This window comes from Plasmodium malariae, assembly GCF_900090045.1.
Source record: "Plasmodium malariae genome assembly, chromosome: 7".
Classification (NCBI taxonomy): Eukaryota; Apicomplexa; class Aconoidasida; order Haemosporida; family Plasmodiidae; genus Plasmodium; species Plasmodium malariae.
Window position 1 is genome coordinate 1467501 of NC_041781.1, and position 12842 is coordinate 1480342.

General features: G+C 27.4%; 4 protein-coding genes across 4 annotated transcripts in view; 1 reads left to right on the plus strand and 3 right to left on the minus strand.

Moving 5' to 3' along the window:
* PmUG01_07038900 (conserved Plasmodium protein, unknown function) overlaps positions 1 to 1014 on the minus strand; it is a gene marked incomplete at both ends in the record, with an annotated part of 4599 nt that extends 3585 nt beyond the window's left edge. The window contains 2 exons of the mRNA XM_029004141.1: positions 105 to 200; positions 778 to 1014. Coding sequence (XP_028860859.1) covers positions 105 to 200; positions 778 to 1014 — 333 coding nt within the window. The remainder of the gene's footprint in view (positions 1 to 104; positions 201 to 777) is intronic.
* A 1074-nt stretch (positions 1015 to 2088) lies between these two features.
* On the minus strand, positions 2089 to 3730 carry PmUG01_07039000 (dynein light chain, putative; the record flags this gene model as incomplete). Its single annotated transcript, XM_029004142.1, has 5 exons — positions 2089 to 2159; positions 2615 to 2692; positions 3061 to 3184; positions 3337 to 3378; positions 3707 to 3730. 5 exons carry the CDS (start codon positions 3728 to 3730, stop codon positions 2089 to 2091), a joined length of 339 nt encoding a protein of 112 aa, XP_028860860.1.
* Positions 3731 to 6965: 3235 nt separating this feature from the next.
* Positions 6966 to 9304, plus strand: PmUG01_07039100 (conserved Plasmodium protein, unknown function; the record flags this gene model as incomplete). Its single annotated transcript, XM_029004143.1, has 2 exons — positions 6966 to 7008; positions 7386 to 9304. 2 exons carry the CDS (start codon positions 6966 to 6968, stop codon positions 9302 to 9304), a joined length of 1962 nt encoding a protein of 653 aa, XP_028860861.1.
* Positions 9305 to 10446: 1142 nt separating this feature from the next.
* Positions 10447 to 11370, minus strand: PPP4 (serine/threonine protein phosphatase 4, putative; the record flags this gene model as incomplete). Its single annotated transcript, XM_029004144.1, has 1 exon — positions 10447 to 11370. The coding sequence occupies one exon, from the start codon at positions 11368 to 11370 to the stop codon at positions 10447 to 10449; it is 924 nt and encodes a 307-aa protein (XP_028860862.1).
* Between the last annotated feature and the right edge of the window lie 1472 nt (positions 11371 to 12842).

Here is a 12842-nt window from a genome sequence, read left to right on the forward strand (position 1 = left end):
TGTATGTATATATGTATATATATATATATGTATATATATGTATATATGTATGTATGTATGTACATTTATGCAGGTGCCATGTCCCCTGTGGAACTTCCCCCTACCCGTTGTTCATCCTTCTCCCCTTTAAATTTTAGGTTCGTTTTTGTGAGTTTTGTGGCTCTTTTTAAATTTTCCTTTATCTCTGATATATTTTTATCCTTACAAAAATGAAAGAATAAATTTTGACGATGAATTTGTATTTTGACGTAATTTTTGTATGATAAGTAGTGAAATATAATTTTGCCATTTTGAAGCTTTTTTTATGTGTTTAGGGATTCATATGAACTTAATTTATTTCGGTAGAGGAGGGGTGGGAAAAAAAAAAAATAAATAAAATAAAATAAGTAAAATAAAGTAAAATAAAATAAAATAAGTATAATAATGTAAAATAAGTATAATAAAGTAAAATAAGTAAAATAAAGTAAAATAAAATAAAATAAGTATAATAATGTAAAATAAGTAAAATAAAGTAAAATAAGTAAAATAAAGTAAAATAAGTAAAATAAAGTAAAAAAAGTAAAATAAAGTAAAATAAGTAAAATAAAGTAAAAAAAGTAAAATACGTAAAATAAAAAAACGAATGTGCCTCTTGTAAGCTAGCATACGACCGTACACCTTTAACAAACGTTTGTACATACCAACATACAAACATGTACGCAGGAGTATGTATACACGCATATGGTTATATAACCCCTAAAATGAAAGCATGACACGCTGTATTAGTTACGTTTTTACCTGCTCTCTTTGTTTCTCTTCATTATTTTTAAACTCGGTAAAATTATTATGAACGGAGTTGTAAATATTTTGTTTGTAGACACATATAATTTTATGTATTAACCTATTGTATTCATCTATTACATTTACAAATATGTCTAATATGTATTTTATATACTTATGTATAATTCTGTATTTGTTTAAAAAGCATATTAAGCTATAATCGATTATTTTTAAATGCTCATAAAGTTCATCCATTTTTTTGACTTTTGTATATTCTAAAAAGTGCCAAGCATGTAGTTATTTAATTGTATGCATATCCGCCTGTATGTCTGTTAATTTTTTTTTTTTTGTTTTGTTAAATTGGGTATATACATTTTTTCTTATTTCTTTATTCTTTTATTTTATTCTTTTATTTTATTCCTTTATGTTACTCCTTTATGTTACTCCTTTATGTTACTCCTTTATGTTACTCCTTTATGTTACTCCTTTATGTTACTCCTTTATGTTACTCCTTTATGTTACTCCTTTATGTTACTCCTTTATGTTACTCCTTTATGTTACTCCTTTATGTTACTCCTTTATGTTACTCCTTTATGTTACTCCTCTATGTTACTCCTCTATGTTACTCCTCTATGTTACTCCTTTATGTTATTCCTTTATGTTATTCCTTTATTGTATTCTTTTATTTATGCTTTTATTTTTTTTTTTATGTTATTCTTTTACAATAGCATTTGGTCTCATTTCTGCTTATGGTATCTGTACATAAATAAGCTTTTCACAAAGCAGTAAAACAGAAATGTAAAAATTATAAAATCACTATGAGTAGGTTTTGTTGTTCTTATTTTCCAATTTTCTACATTAAAATTATTGTTTCTAATGTTTATCGCGTGTGCTGCAAAAATGTAAACACTTGCTTTAAGAGGGAAATTTTTTGGTGTGAAAAAGTTTAAAGTTACGCGTGTAATAATATAAGTACGTATATATGTGCGTATATATGTATGTATGCATGTATATATGCACGTATGTATATATGCACGTATGTATGTATGCATGTACGTATGCACGTATGTATGTATGCATGTACGTATGCACGTATGTATGTGCGTGTATATATTTATATATACACACATATGTGCACATAGACAGGTGTTATTTCAAAAAAAAAAAAAAAAAAAAAAAAAAAAATTAAAATGCAATATTAACATGATGTTATATATATACGTATATGTACATGCATACATACGTGTATATATGTATGCATGTATATGTATTAAATTCCTACGAACGCTGGGAAATTTCCCAGAATTACACTTTTGCTAAATAATATTTTCATGTTTTTATTGCATATATACAAAGAATACAGTCCAATGTTTCATTGCCCATCTGAACACTACAGAGGCCTACAAAATGAAAAGGAAAACAGGAATATATATAAAAATAAAAAAAAATAAAAAAAATTAAGAAATATGAAACGAAAAAGTAAAAAAGTTTTTAAAAAATAGACTTATAATTAAACGAAAAAAACAAATAAAATTTTCCCTTTTGTCAATTGTAAGTATGCATATGTGTATGCGTTGGCCCATAGAGATTAGCATTGGTAAGAGTGTTCACTAGGAAACCCTCGTTAGAATGCATAAACATGCATGTGCACGTGTCATATTATTTATTTTTTTCATTTTTCATTTTTCATTTTTCCTTATTCATGTTTCTCATTATTCATGTTTCTCATTATTCATGTTTCTCATTATTCATGTTTCTCATTATTCATGTTTCTCATTATTCATGTTTCTCATTATTATTCACTGTCTTATGCTCTTTTGTTGCTTATTTGTTTCCTTCGTCATGTAATACAAACCGTCTGAATTTTCGTCCCATAAGCAAACATTCGATGTTGTTAGAGGGGATCCGTTTTTCTCCATTAATATGCAGGTAGCTATTTTGTTAAAACGAAAAAAAAAAAAAAATAAAATAAAAATAAAAAAAAAAATAAAAATGTTTTGATGACCACATAATAGCTAGCTTTTTTTTTTTTTCTTTGACAATTTAACTTTACTAAAACAGGAAAATAAATTATTATATGCATATTAAGATGGTCTACTAGATCCATTAACTGTTTGTAAAATGCATACTTTATGATACAAAAGAATGATCGACTTTTATTATTTTGAAGCTTTGCAATTTTGGAGTTTTTCTCTGTAGCGTTTATGTACTATTTAATCTGGTGATAATGTTCCTTAATATACCACTATTATATATTTAACTAACTATCTAATTACATATTTATATAAAACAATTTGTTACCAACATATTTAAATGGCTTGTTTAATTTAGACAACTCCTTCAAGGTTGTGTCCAAAATTTGGGACACCCAGAAATTTGTTTTTTCTTCTTTGTAGTAAATTTTTTCGAGAAACTGCGAAATCGTCTTTAAAAAAAAAATCAAAAGGGTGAGTACACATGTGCGCATTTCGGAGAGAATTTCATAAAAGTTAACGTTTACAAATGCAAATAATTATGTAGACATGTCGACAGATGAAAACAGGTAGACACTGTTAAGTATTAAACAGGATAAATTACTTGTTTTCCTATTTCTTCCATCAGCTCAACATCAAACTCCTCCTGTATGAATGTATATTTTGTTCATTTATTTTTATATTTATATTTTCCTCAAAAAAGGAAAGAAGTAAAAAGGAGGGAAAAAATAGAAAAAAAAAAAAGTAAATGTAAAAGTAAATGTAAAAGTAAATGTAAAAGTAAATGTAAAAGTAAATGTAAAATTAAATATAGAAGTAAAATTGCAAGAACAAGGATAGAAAATGGTCGTATGCAAAGAAAACAAAACAATGTGTGTGAAGAAAAAAAAAAAAAAAAAAAAAAAATTATTCTTTTATTTAAAATGTGTAACCACTTTGGTTTTAAGTTATAACAGGATGTTACTAAAAATTACCTGAAACTTGTCTGTATCGTTCATTCTTGCAATCACAGTTTTATTTATATATGTTAAGAAAATTTTTTTAAAACAAAAATAACTTTCTTTATTACGGAAAATTAAGCTGCTGATTGATGTAACGAAGTTCGAAGCTGTTCTTGCTTGTGTTCCTATGTTTGTATTTTGTGTTTTCTATTTTATACTTTGTATTTTCTATTTCGTGTGTTCTATTTTTTATTATTTTATTTTACTACTTTATTATTTTACTATTTTATTATTTTACTACTTTATTCTTTTACTATTTTATTATTTTACTATTTTATTATTTTACTACTTTATTATTTTACTACTTTATTATTTTACTACTTTATTATTTTACTATTTTATTATTTTACTATTTTATTACTTTATTATTTTACTACTTTATTATTTTACTACTTTATTATTTTACTACTTTATTATTTTACTACTTTATTATTTTACTACTTTATTATTTTACTACTTTATTATTTTACTACTTTATTATTTTACTACTTTATTATTTTACTATTTTTTTTATTTTTTAAATTCTTCCAACCTCCACTTTCTCCTTTTTATCTCATTAATCAGTCTTTGCTAAAAATTATTTTTCTAATAATCGCAGAGTTCATTGGGCTTTTCGTTTATTATATAAAACATGTTATATATAAAAATGTCGAGAATATGTAGTATGCTATATATGCACATATAATACGTGCGTATGAATATATACTGTGCACACATAAGAGTATATACATATATATATATATATATATATATATATATATATATATATATGTACGTACGTCCAAAATCATTCCTTGCTTATTTTTCTCAGGAAACAATTTAATGAAAAAAAAAAAGAAAACATGTAATAAATAGTAATAGATAGAAATGAACAATAAGCTAATTTATTTTCCTACATATTGAGAATAGAAGAAAAATTAAAATTATTTTACATATATAGTATTTATATTGAGGGACTACTGATAAAACATTTGAAATGTTATAGCTGATGAGATTTTATGCTGAAATGGTTTTTTACAAAGAATGATAAACATAGACAATCTTCTTCATAATTTAAAATGTAAAAAAAAGAAAAGGAAAAACGGAACAGCAGAAAAAGAAGGAAAATAAAGAAAAATTAAACAGACAAACAAAAAAACAGTCGTAACTTTATAACAGTAAGTTTCTCTTTAAGTTTAGGGTTCCTTTTACTTTTTTGTCGATTATTAATATGTATTCCTTCACTATATCGTTATTGAGGTTTTTCGAAAAAAAAAAAAAAAAATTTGATAAAAATGTGTATTATATATATATTTATATATATACATTTTCATAGTAGTTTGAAAACGTGTGTATTTTAATGAACTACGAATGAAACTAAACCAAAAGGATGAAAAATAAATTTTTTTTATATTTAATATCACATGTCTAATGTCCATTTAATATTAAAATAAAGTTCAAAAGGAAATAGCTTAAATGAAGCAGTATTATTTTATTTTATTTTATTTTATTTTTCGAATATGTTGCTTGGGTTATTTTGTATATTACTTTATGTGTGCCTCTAGAAACCCAGAATTTTGCAAATGAAAGATGGATTGTTTTGCTATCAAAATTGATAAAAAAAAAAAAGATAAAAAAGTAAAATGTATAATGAATAGTAAATGGTTAAATGTGAAAAGTGCAAAAAACGAAAGAAGAAAAAAAACTAGATTAACCAGATAGCAATTACACTAACGATCAAACAAAAGAAATTATCTCCAAAATTACACATTTAGCATAACATATTTAAGATGAAATTTTCTTTACATGCTATAAGTTTGCGTTTATTTCATACATCTCTTTTTGTTTGTATCTTCACTTCAAGAGGTCATTATTTCAAGTTATCATTTCATTTTTACAATTGTTTATGTGCAAGTGCTCCAAATCTATTTTAAAAAATTTCAAATATGCATGCATACATATACACACGCCTGTTTGCATACACTTGCGTTAACATGTTCATTTTAAATGTAAGAAAATAAAATAATAATAATATGATGACAATAAAATATTAGCTAGTTAATTGTTCATCTTTTTCTTTAAATATTATAATTGTAAATGTAATATATGTATCTTTTGTTTCATTTAAAAAAAAAAAAAAAAAAAAATACTTCAATTTTGCTAATAAAATTGTGATATATTCATATATACATATATACGTATATATATATAATATATGTGTATGTGTATATGCGTATACTTATGTATTTTACCAAGGTTTATCATTCGAAGACGACTCTGTATGTATTTATTCACTTTTTATTTATGGTATGTATGTATGTATGTATGTATACTCTTTTTTTTTATGCTCTCAAAAAGGAAAGCAAATGTGCGCGGAAATATGCGCATGAATATGCGCGTGTGCCATTTTTTGTAGAACAAATTAGTTAAGTAAATCTCATATTAAACGTATGTACGTATATTACATTTCGTGTGCAGGGGGAACAAGCATGTGCTTGTATTTATATATATGTATGTGAACGTCAGTGAATATTCAATAATTAGCACGTGCTGATTTACAACAGTTTTGACTGTGTAGTAATTCTTTACGTTGAGTACTAACGGGTACATATTATGCGCATGTACATATATGTATGTTTTTATGTACGTGTATATACGTCTGTATGCATATATGTACGCATGTATGCACGTATGTTTGTATTTACGTATATTTTACCACAACCCTACGTACGCACATATTACGACCGCTTCTTCCCTCTTTAAATTTTTTATTCTCTTAAATTATCTTTAATCGTTTTGTTCATTAACAACCAATTTTTTTTATTTGAAAATTACGCAAAAGTATATATCACTTTGTTGGAATAAAAAAAAAAAAAAAAAAAAAAAAAAAAAAATTACGACGTAAAGTATTTATTATTACCATTTTTCATTTAACCTTGGGAATAAGCTAATGTAAGTACATTCTGTTTTGTATCTTTTTATTTTTTTTTTTTTACATCAATTCTTGTGAACATATTTGTACAAATTTTTCTTCCATATTTATAATAAATAATTTTCGCATTAAGACTTGCAAAGTAAAAATTACAAAAGCGGGAGTCAGACTTAAAAGAAGATTGAGAGCGAAATTAAGAAGAGCAAATATAAAGGGAAAAATAAAAAGAAAAGTAATATCAAAAGCAAAAGATAAAGCAAACGCGAAAGCAGCATATCAGTTGTAACAAAGCGGAATTAAAATCTTATTATTGAAAAAAAAATGTCTACTATCAGATGGGTAGATCTTCTGTCAAGCGAGTCAAGTAAAGAAAAAAAAAAAAAAAAAAAAAAAGAGAAAGAAAGAAAGAAATCATACCTTCTTATGGATGCATTTTTTTCTTTTTGGATAGTATATAATTAAAACTGCTTATGTTGTTTAATCATAGTTTAATTTTTTTTTTTTTTTTCCCCACTTCTCCTTACCCGTGTCTTACGAAGATGTTGATACAATCTTTAATTTTTAATCTACAAAATGAAATGCAGTTGTTCAATGTTTGTAAACACTTTTAACTATTATTATTCCCTTTTAAATTATACATACGTATTAACTTATTCGTTTTATTTTCCTTTTTTTATGTACTGTTCATAATTTTTTTTTTTTTTTTTTTTTTATACTATTGGTCAGACTTTTCTCACTCAGTCACCAACAACGACGAAATTAATGAAAAATTGAAAAAAAAGAAATTTCTCTACAACAAAGAAAATGACTTGAATAGCAGTTTTTTAAATTCATACAATGCAGATCTAGACAATAGTAATATAGGAATAAATTTAAAAATAAAAAACATGTGCATTGCAGATAAAAAGGACAAAATGGTAGACGCTTCTTCTGACGGTGCAAAGGTTATGATGAATAAGGATAGTACTAGGGAGTCTTATAATAACGAAAAGGAAATTGTACACTGTGGATTGAAAAAAGAAGAACATGTTAGCAAGGATGAACGAGGATTATTACATAAAAGTGAGTGTGTGAAGGGGGAAAATTGCTACACTGGTATTAACATGCAAGGTGAAGCGGAAGGTGTGCATGGTCAGAATGGAGTAAGTAATGTGAATGGAGTGAGTAATGTTAATATGGTATATAATGTGAAAAATGTATATGATGATAATAATACTGAGGCAAAAGTAGACATAGGGGAGGATGGGGTGAGAAAAGCAGGGATAGTTACGCAAAATGGTCAAACTAGTGAGGTTGATCATATTAGCGATACAGGTCAGATACGTGCGGCTAATCTAGCTAGCAAAGGAAGTGAACATAAAGGGGGGAAAATAAGGGAAGAGAAGGAGAAGGAGGAAAAGGAGGAGAGGAAAACGGAAAAAAAAAAAATTGTCCTTTCAAGGTACAATAAAAATTCTGGTAATTTACTCAAAATTGAAAGTAATAGTAATGTAAATGATAGTAGAAATAAAATAGGGAAAAAAAAAAAAAAAAAAAAAAGTCCGTCAAATACGACCAATACTACCAATATGGTCAATAAGGCCAATGTGACCAATGCGACCAGTGCGACCAATGCGAACAATGCGACCAATGCGACCAATGCGATCAATATGCCCAGTTCGTCCCTTTTAGCCAATTTCCCCAACTCACCCAATTCAGCCGCTTTTCCTAAATCCCATAAGAAGAATAAAAAAATTGTGAATGTGCAGATGGATAAAAAGGAATTAAAAAATTCTTTTTTTTCCAAATATATTGTAAACAAAAAAGAAGAAAACAAAATTAAAAATAAAATTATAAAGGAGAGCAAAGATCAGCAAATAATAAACTTACCTTCTAATTCAAAAACTGAAAAGGAAAATAAAAAATTATCAACAGTTAATGGAAAAATGTGTAATTTGTTAAGTAAGACCTCTTGTGAAAAGACATGTACAACAGCTAATGGTAAGAAGAGAAAAGACAGAAATGTAAATACCGAAAACAGTATTTCGAAGTTTAACTGCACATTATCTCATGATATAACCCTGGACGATAATAACATCCCAATGAACCCGTCCAAGAAAGTAAAAAACAAGTTGAAGCAACAAATGAGTCAAAATATACCTAAAGAGGAAGGTACATACACGAATGGAATGAACAGAATAAACTTTTATGATGATAATGTATATAATAAAGAAAACAAAAAAAATTTAACAGAGTTACACATAAACAATTATGCTCAAGTTGTAAAAGAACAAGAGGACATAAACTCTACTTTATTAAATATGCAAGGTGCCAACAATTTCTTATATTCTCACAAAAAAAATATGAACAACAATATTAATTTAGAGAAGTTTAATAATTTCAGTAATAATTTTATTAACTATTTAGGTGATATAAGAAACCATGCCAGTGAACCTTTGCACTGTGTAAATAGTAACAGAGTCAATAGTCGCTTAAAAGAAATAGCTGTAGGTAAATCGACAAAGGAATATAAGAACTATGTGAAGCGTGTGAAATATGAAGAAAGAATGGCTGATGATCCATGTACTCCTAACGCATATGAAAACATAACGAATGCGAAATTTCAAGCAAAGTATAACCTATGGAGGAAGAAGTTGCATAAGTTTGACACCATCAACTGAGCGGTCCTGCGAGGGGGCGCACGAACGGGGGTATGCTTGTATATAAGTATATGCGAACACATGAATATATGTATGTATGTATGTATGTGAATGCGTACCTACGCGCTTCCCACATGTTTGCCTTGTCAGCACAAAGTTTTTGCGCGATTATGATTGAAAAAAAAGGAAATATTTTATGAGGTATGGGAGAAATAAATCTGTTACTAAAATGTTCGGATGCGTTTTTACAATAAGTTAAATGTAAATACGCTGCAGAGGAAAATACAGTCCTAAGTGAATTTCTCATGTGCACATTTATATAATGGTATATGCAGCGGTACGTATAATGACACATACAGGGACATATACAATGGTATATCTAATAGCATTTGCTTCTTTTCTTTCCCCCTTACGCACATATTGACTCCCCTTTATTTCTGCATACATTCATTCAAGCATTGTAAGTTTTACTAATACTTCCTATTTTTTCCAACGTCCTTGGTTAATTAAATTATCCCTATGTTAATTACTTGAAAAAAGTCTTTCACGTTTAAAAATGAATTTCCTTTTTTTTTTTTTTTTTTTTTCTTCCATCCCTACCCCCTTTGCATTTTTTTGTTTATGTTTTATTTAATGAGCCTTTGTAACAATATGCAAAATGAATTTTTACTTTTTAAATTGTAAAAATATAATAACGAGAAAAAAAAAAAAAAAAAAAAAAGAATGAAAGAAAGAACGAATGAATGAATGAAAATAATATTAGCTAAAGTTTACGCAAATTTTATTTTCAAATTGCTATCATTTATGAGCTTTGCTTTTAAAAGGTGTGGAAATAAGACAAAAAAAAAAAAAAAAAAAAAAAAAAAATACAAAACTGTATGACTACAAAATATGAAATAACAAAATCATAAAATTCTGCGTTATGAAATTATAAAAAGAAGCAGTGCCCAATAGTGTGGCAGTGACTGAATTGGCATTTCAAAAAAAAAAAATATAGATATATAAAAATATAGATATAAAAAAATATAGATATATAAAAATATAGATATATATAAATATAAAAATGAACACACGAGCGCACATATGCATGTATGCACGTATGCCCATATGCCCGTGTACATACACATGCTGGACTGTTCACGCGTGGTGCCTCCTCCACCCCTTCAGGAGAAGTATATAGGTGGCTGCTTCTTAACAAATTCGTTTGCAGCGTTTTCAATAGTGGATGGACCGAAACATTTAAACTGAAAGGATGAGTTTTCATCAATTTCCATTATGCTAGCTATATTTCCACATCGATAGCAATAATTTGGAGCTGACCATATAGTGATTAACTTTTTATCAAACCACCATTTGTATCCTTCCATAACAAGTTGGTGTGCTCTAGCAATAATTTCAATATTATTAACATAACAGAATTTCTGTACAATGTCAGGTCCAAATAAATGTCCTGCACCTCTTGGACTTTTATCCCATCCATTTTTATCAGATGGATCTGACCACATAATATCACATAAAGAACCATATCTTGGAATTTCTTGAAATCTTTTTATTTCTCTTAATTCATCAATTTTATTAAAAGATGGTGATAATCCTCCATGTATACAAAAATAATTATTTTCAATTAAAGCACCGACTGAAAGATAATCAAAAACATCGGTACAGTATTTCCATACATTAACTGAACCATATTTTTTTATGCATTCATCATAAAAACCGTACACTTCAGTAATTTGTCTACTCTCATGATTTCCTCTTATTAAAGTTATTTGGTCAGGATACCTTAACTTTAATGCTAATAATAATAAAAATGTTTCTATGCTATATTTACCTCTATCTACGTAGTCACCTAAAAATATATAATTAATATATGGTAATTCATTACCTATGTTAAAGAGTTCAGTTAAATCATGAAACTGGCCATGTATATCTCCGCATATGATTACTGGTATATTTACATTTCTAATATTTTCTTCCTTTATTAGTAGCACCTTTGCCGCGTTACATAATCGCTTTACTTCTTTTTCTTCCAGTAATTGACATTTCTTTAAAATGTATATTTGTTTTTCAAGATAAGTGGAGTTCATTATTTCCCTCTTCACTAAAGGGGGGAGCGTGGTATGGGCATGTGTACAGGTGTGCATGTAGGATTACGTAAAGCTATACATATATGCGTACTTGTAGGTGCACGTATATATGAGTACGTGTAGGAGTACATATATATGCGTACGTGTAGGAGTACATATATGTGTATGTATACTATGGGGGGCGGGCGAAAAAAAGCCCCTTCAGGGCTGCGCTGTGTACGTGCAATCAGTTTCGATTACTATGGAGGGGTGTGTCTTGTAGGTCCATATTCTCAAACGAATAAAATAAGCACATGAATTTGTAATTGCTATTATTATTTATTTACTATTTGTTATTTATTAGTTATTACTATAATTTCCTTTCTTTCCTTTTCTTACGTTTCCTCTTCTTTTTTTATTTTTTATATTTTTTTTTATCGTTTGTCTAAAATAAACGCCTGTGTACCCAGTTGTACTCTCATCAATATTATTTAATAAAACAAATAAAAATTTTGAAAGCAAGGATAGCTGTCTCGTATATATATAAACGAAGGTGATTCAAAAAAAAAAAAAAAAAAAAAGTTCAAATTTGTTGACTCCACAAAAGTTTTTCCTTGGTACATCATATGCTTTGGTTTTAATTCGTCCACAAAAAAAAAAAAGGGGGATGAACGAAAAACGAAAAAGTAAGTGAAAAATGTAGAAGAAAAGAAGATTCGATAAAGGTATGTGTGACAAAAGATAAGCTGAATAGCAAATATAGCGGCAATATGCCATATATAAAATAAAGCAACTTGATCGAAAAATGAGTAAATAAAAATATGCAGCAAATAGGATGAGCGAAATGGTTCAATGTGTTTATAAATGAAACAAAAAAATCTCAGTTCTAAGCAGTAACTTAACCAAAAAAGTAAAAGGCCAAAAAAATAGGTGTTCACTGCTTTGTATTTTTTTTTTTTTTTTTTTTTTTCTAAATTTAAAATATAATTCGCTATTTCTTCACATGTGCTTATAAAACAAATCGTTTACACTAGTCTCCCTAAAAATTCGTTTTCATATTTTTCTGTTACAAAAAAAAAAAAAAAAAAAAAAAAAAAGGGAAAAACATATGAACAATACGGCTATAACTTATACAGTCAGACGAAGCAAAAGGATTAAGAGCTCAAGAAAGTTGTCCCTGACTATAGTGCTACTCTCATTTGTCGAAGTGAATGTGAATGAGTAAATGTAAACAGTGAATGGTAAATAATGAACGGTAAAAAGGATGCGCAATTTTTTCAAATTTTTCTTCAGTTGTTTTCACCATTTGTCGCCACGCATATTTTGATAAAAACGATTAGTGCCATCATAATATATTATTATCTTACACATTCTTCAAAAAATTCTAAATGTTAACGTTTACCACATGCTTTTATGTTAATGCGCGCAAATGAGAATACGCTTATTTGAATGCGTAAGAAACATGAAGGAAATGTATATGCTCTAAGATCTTG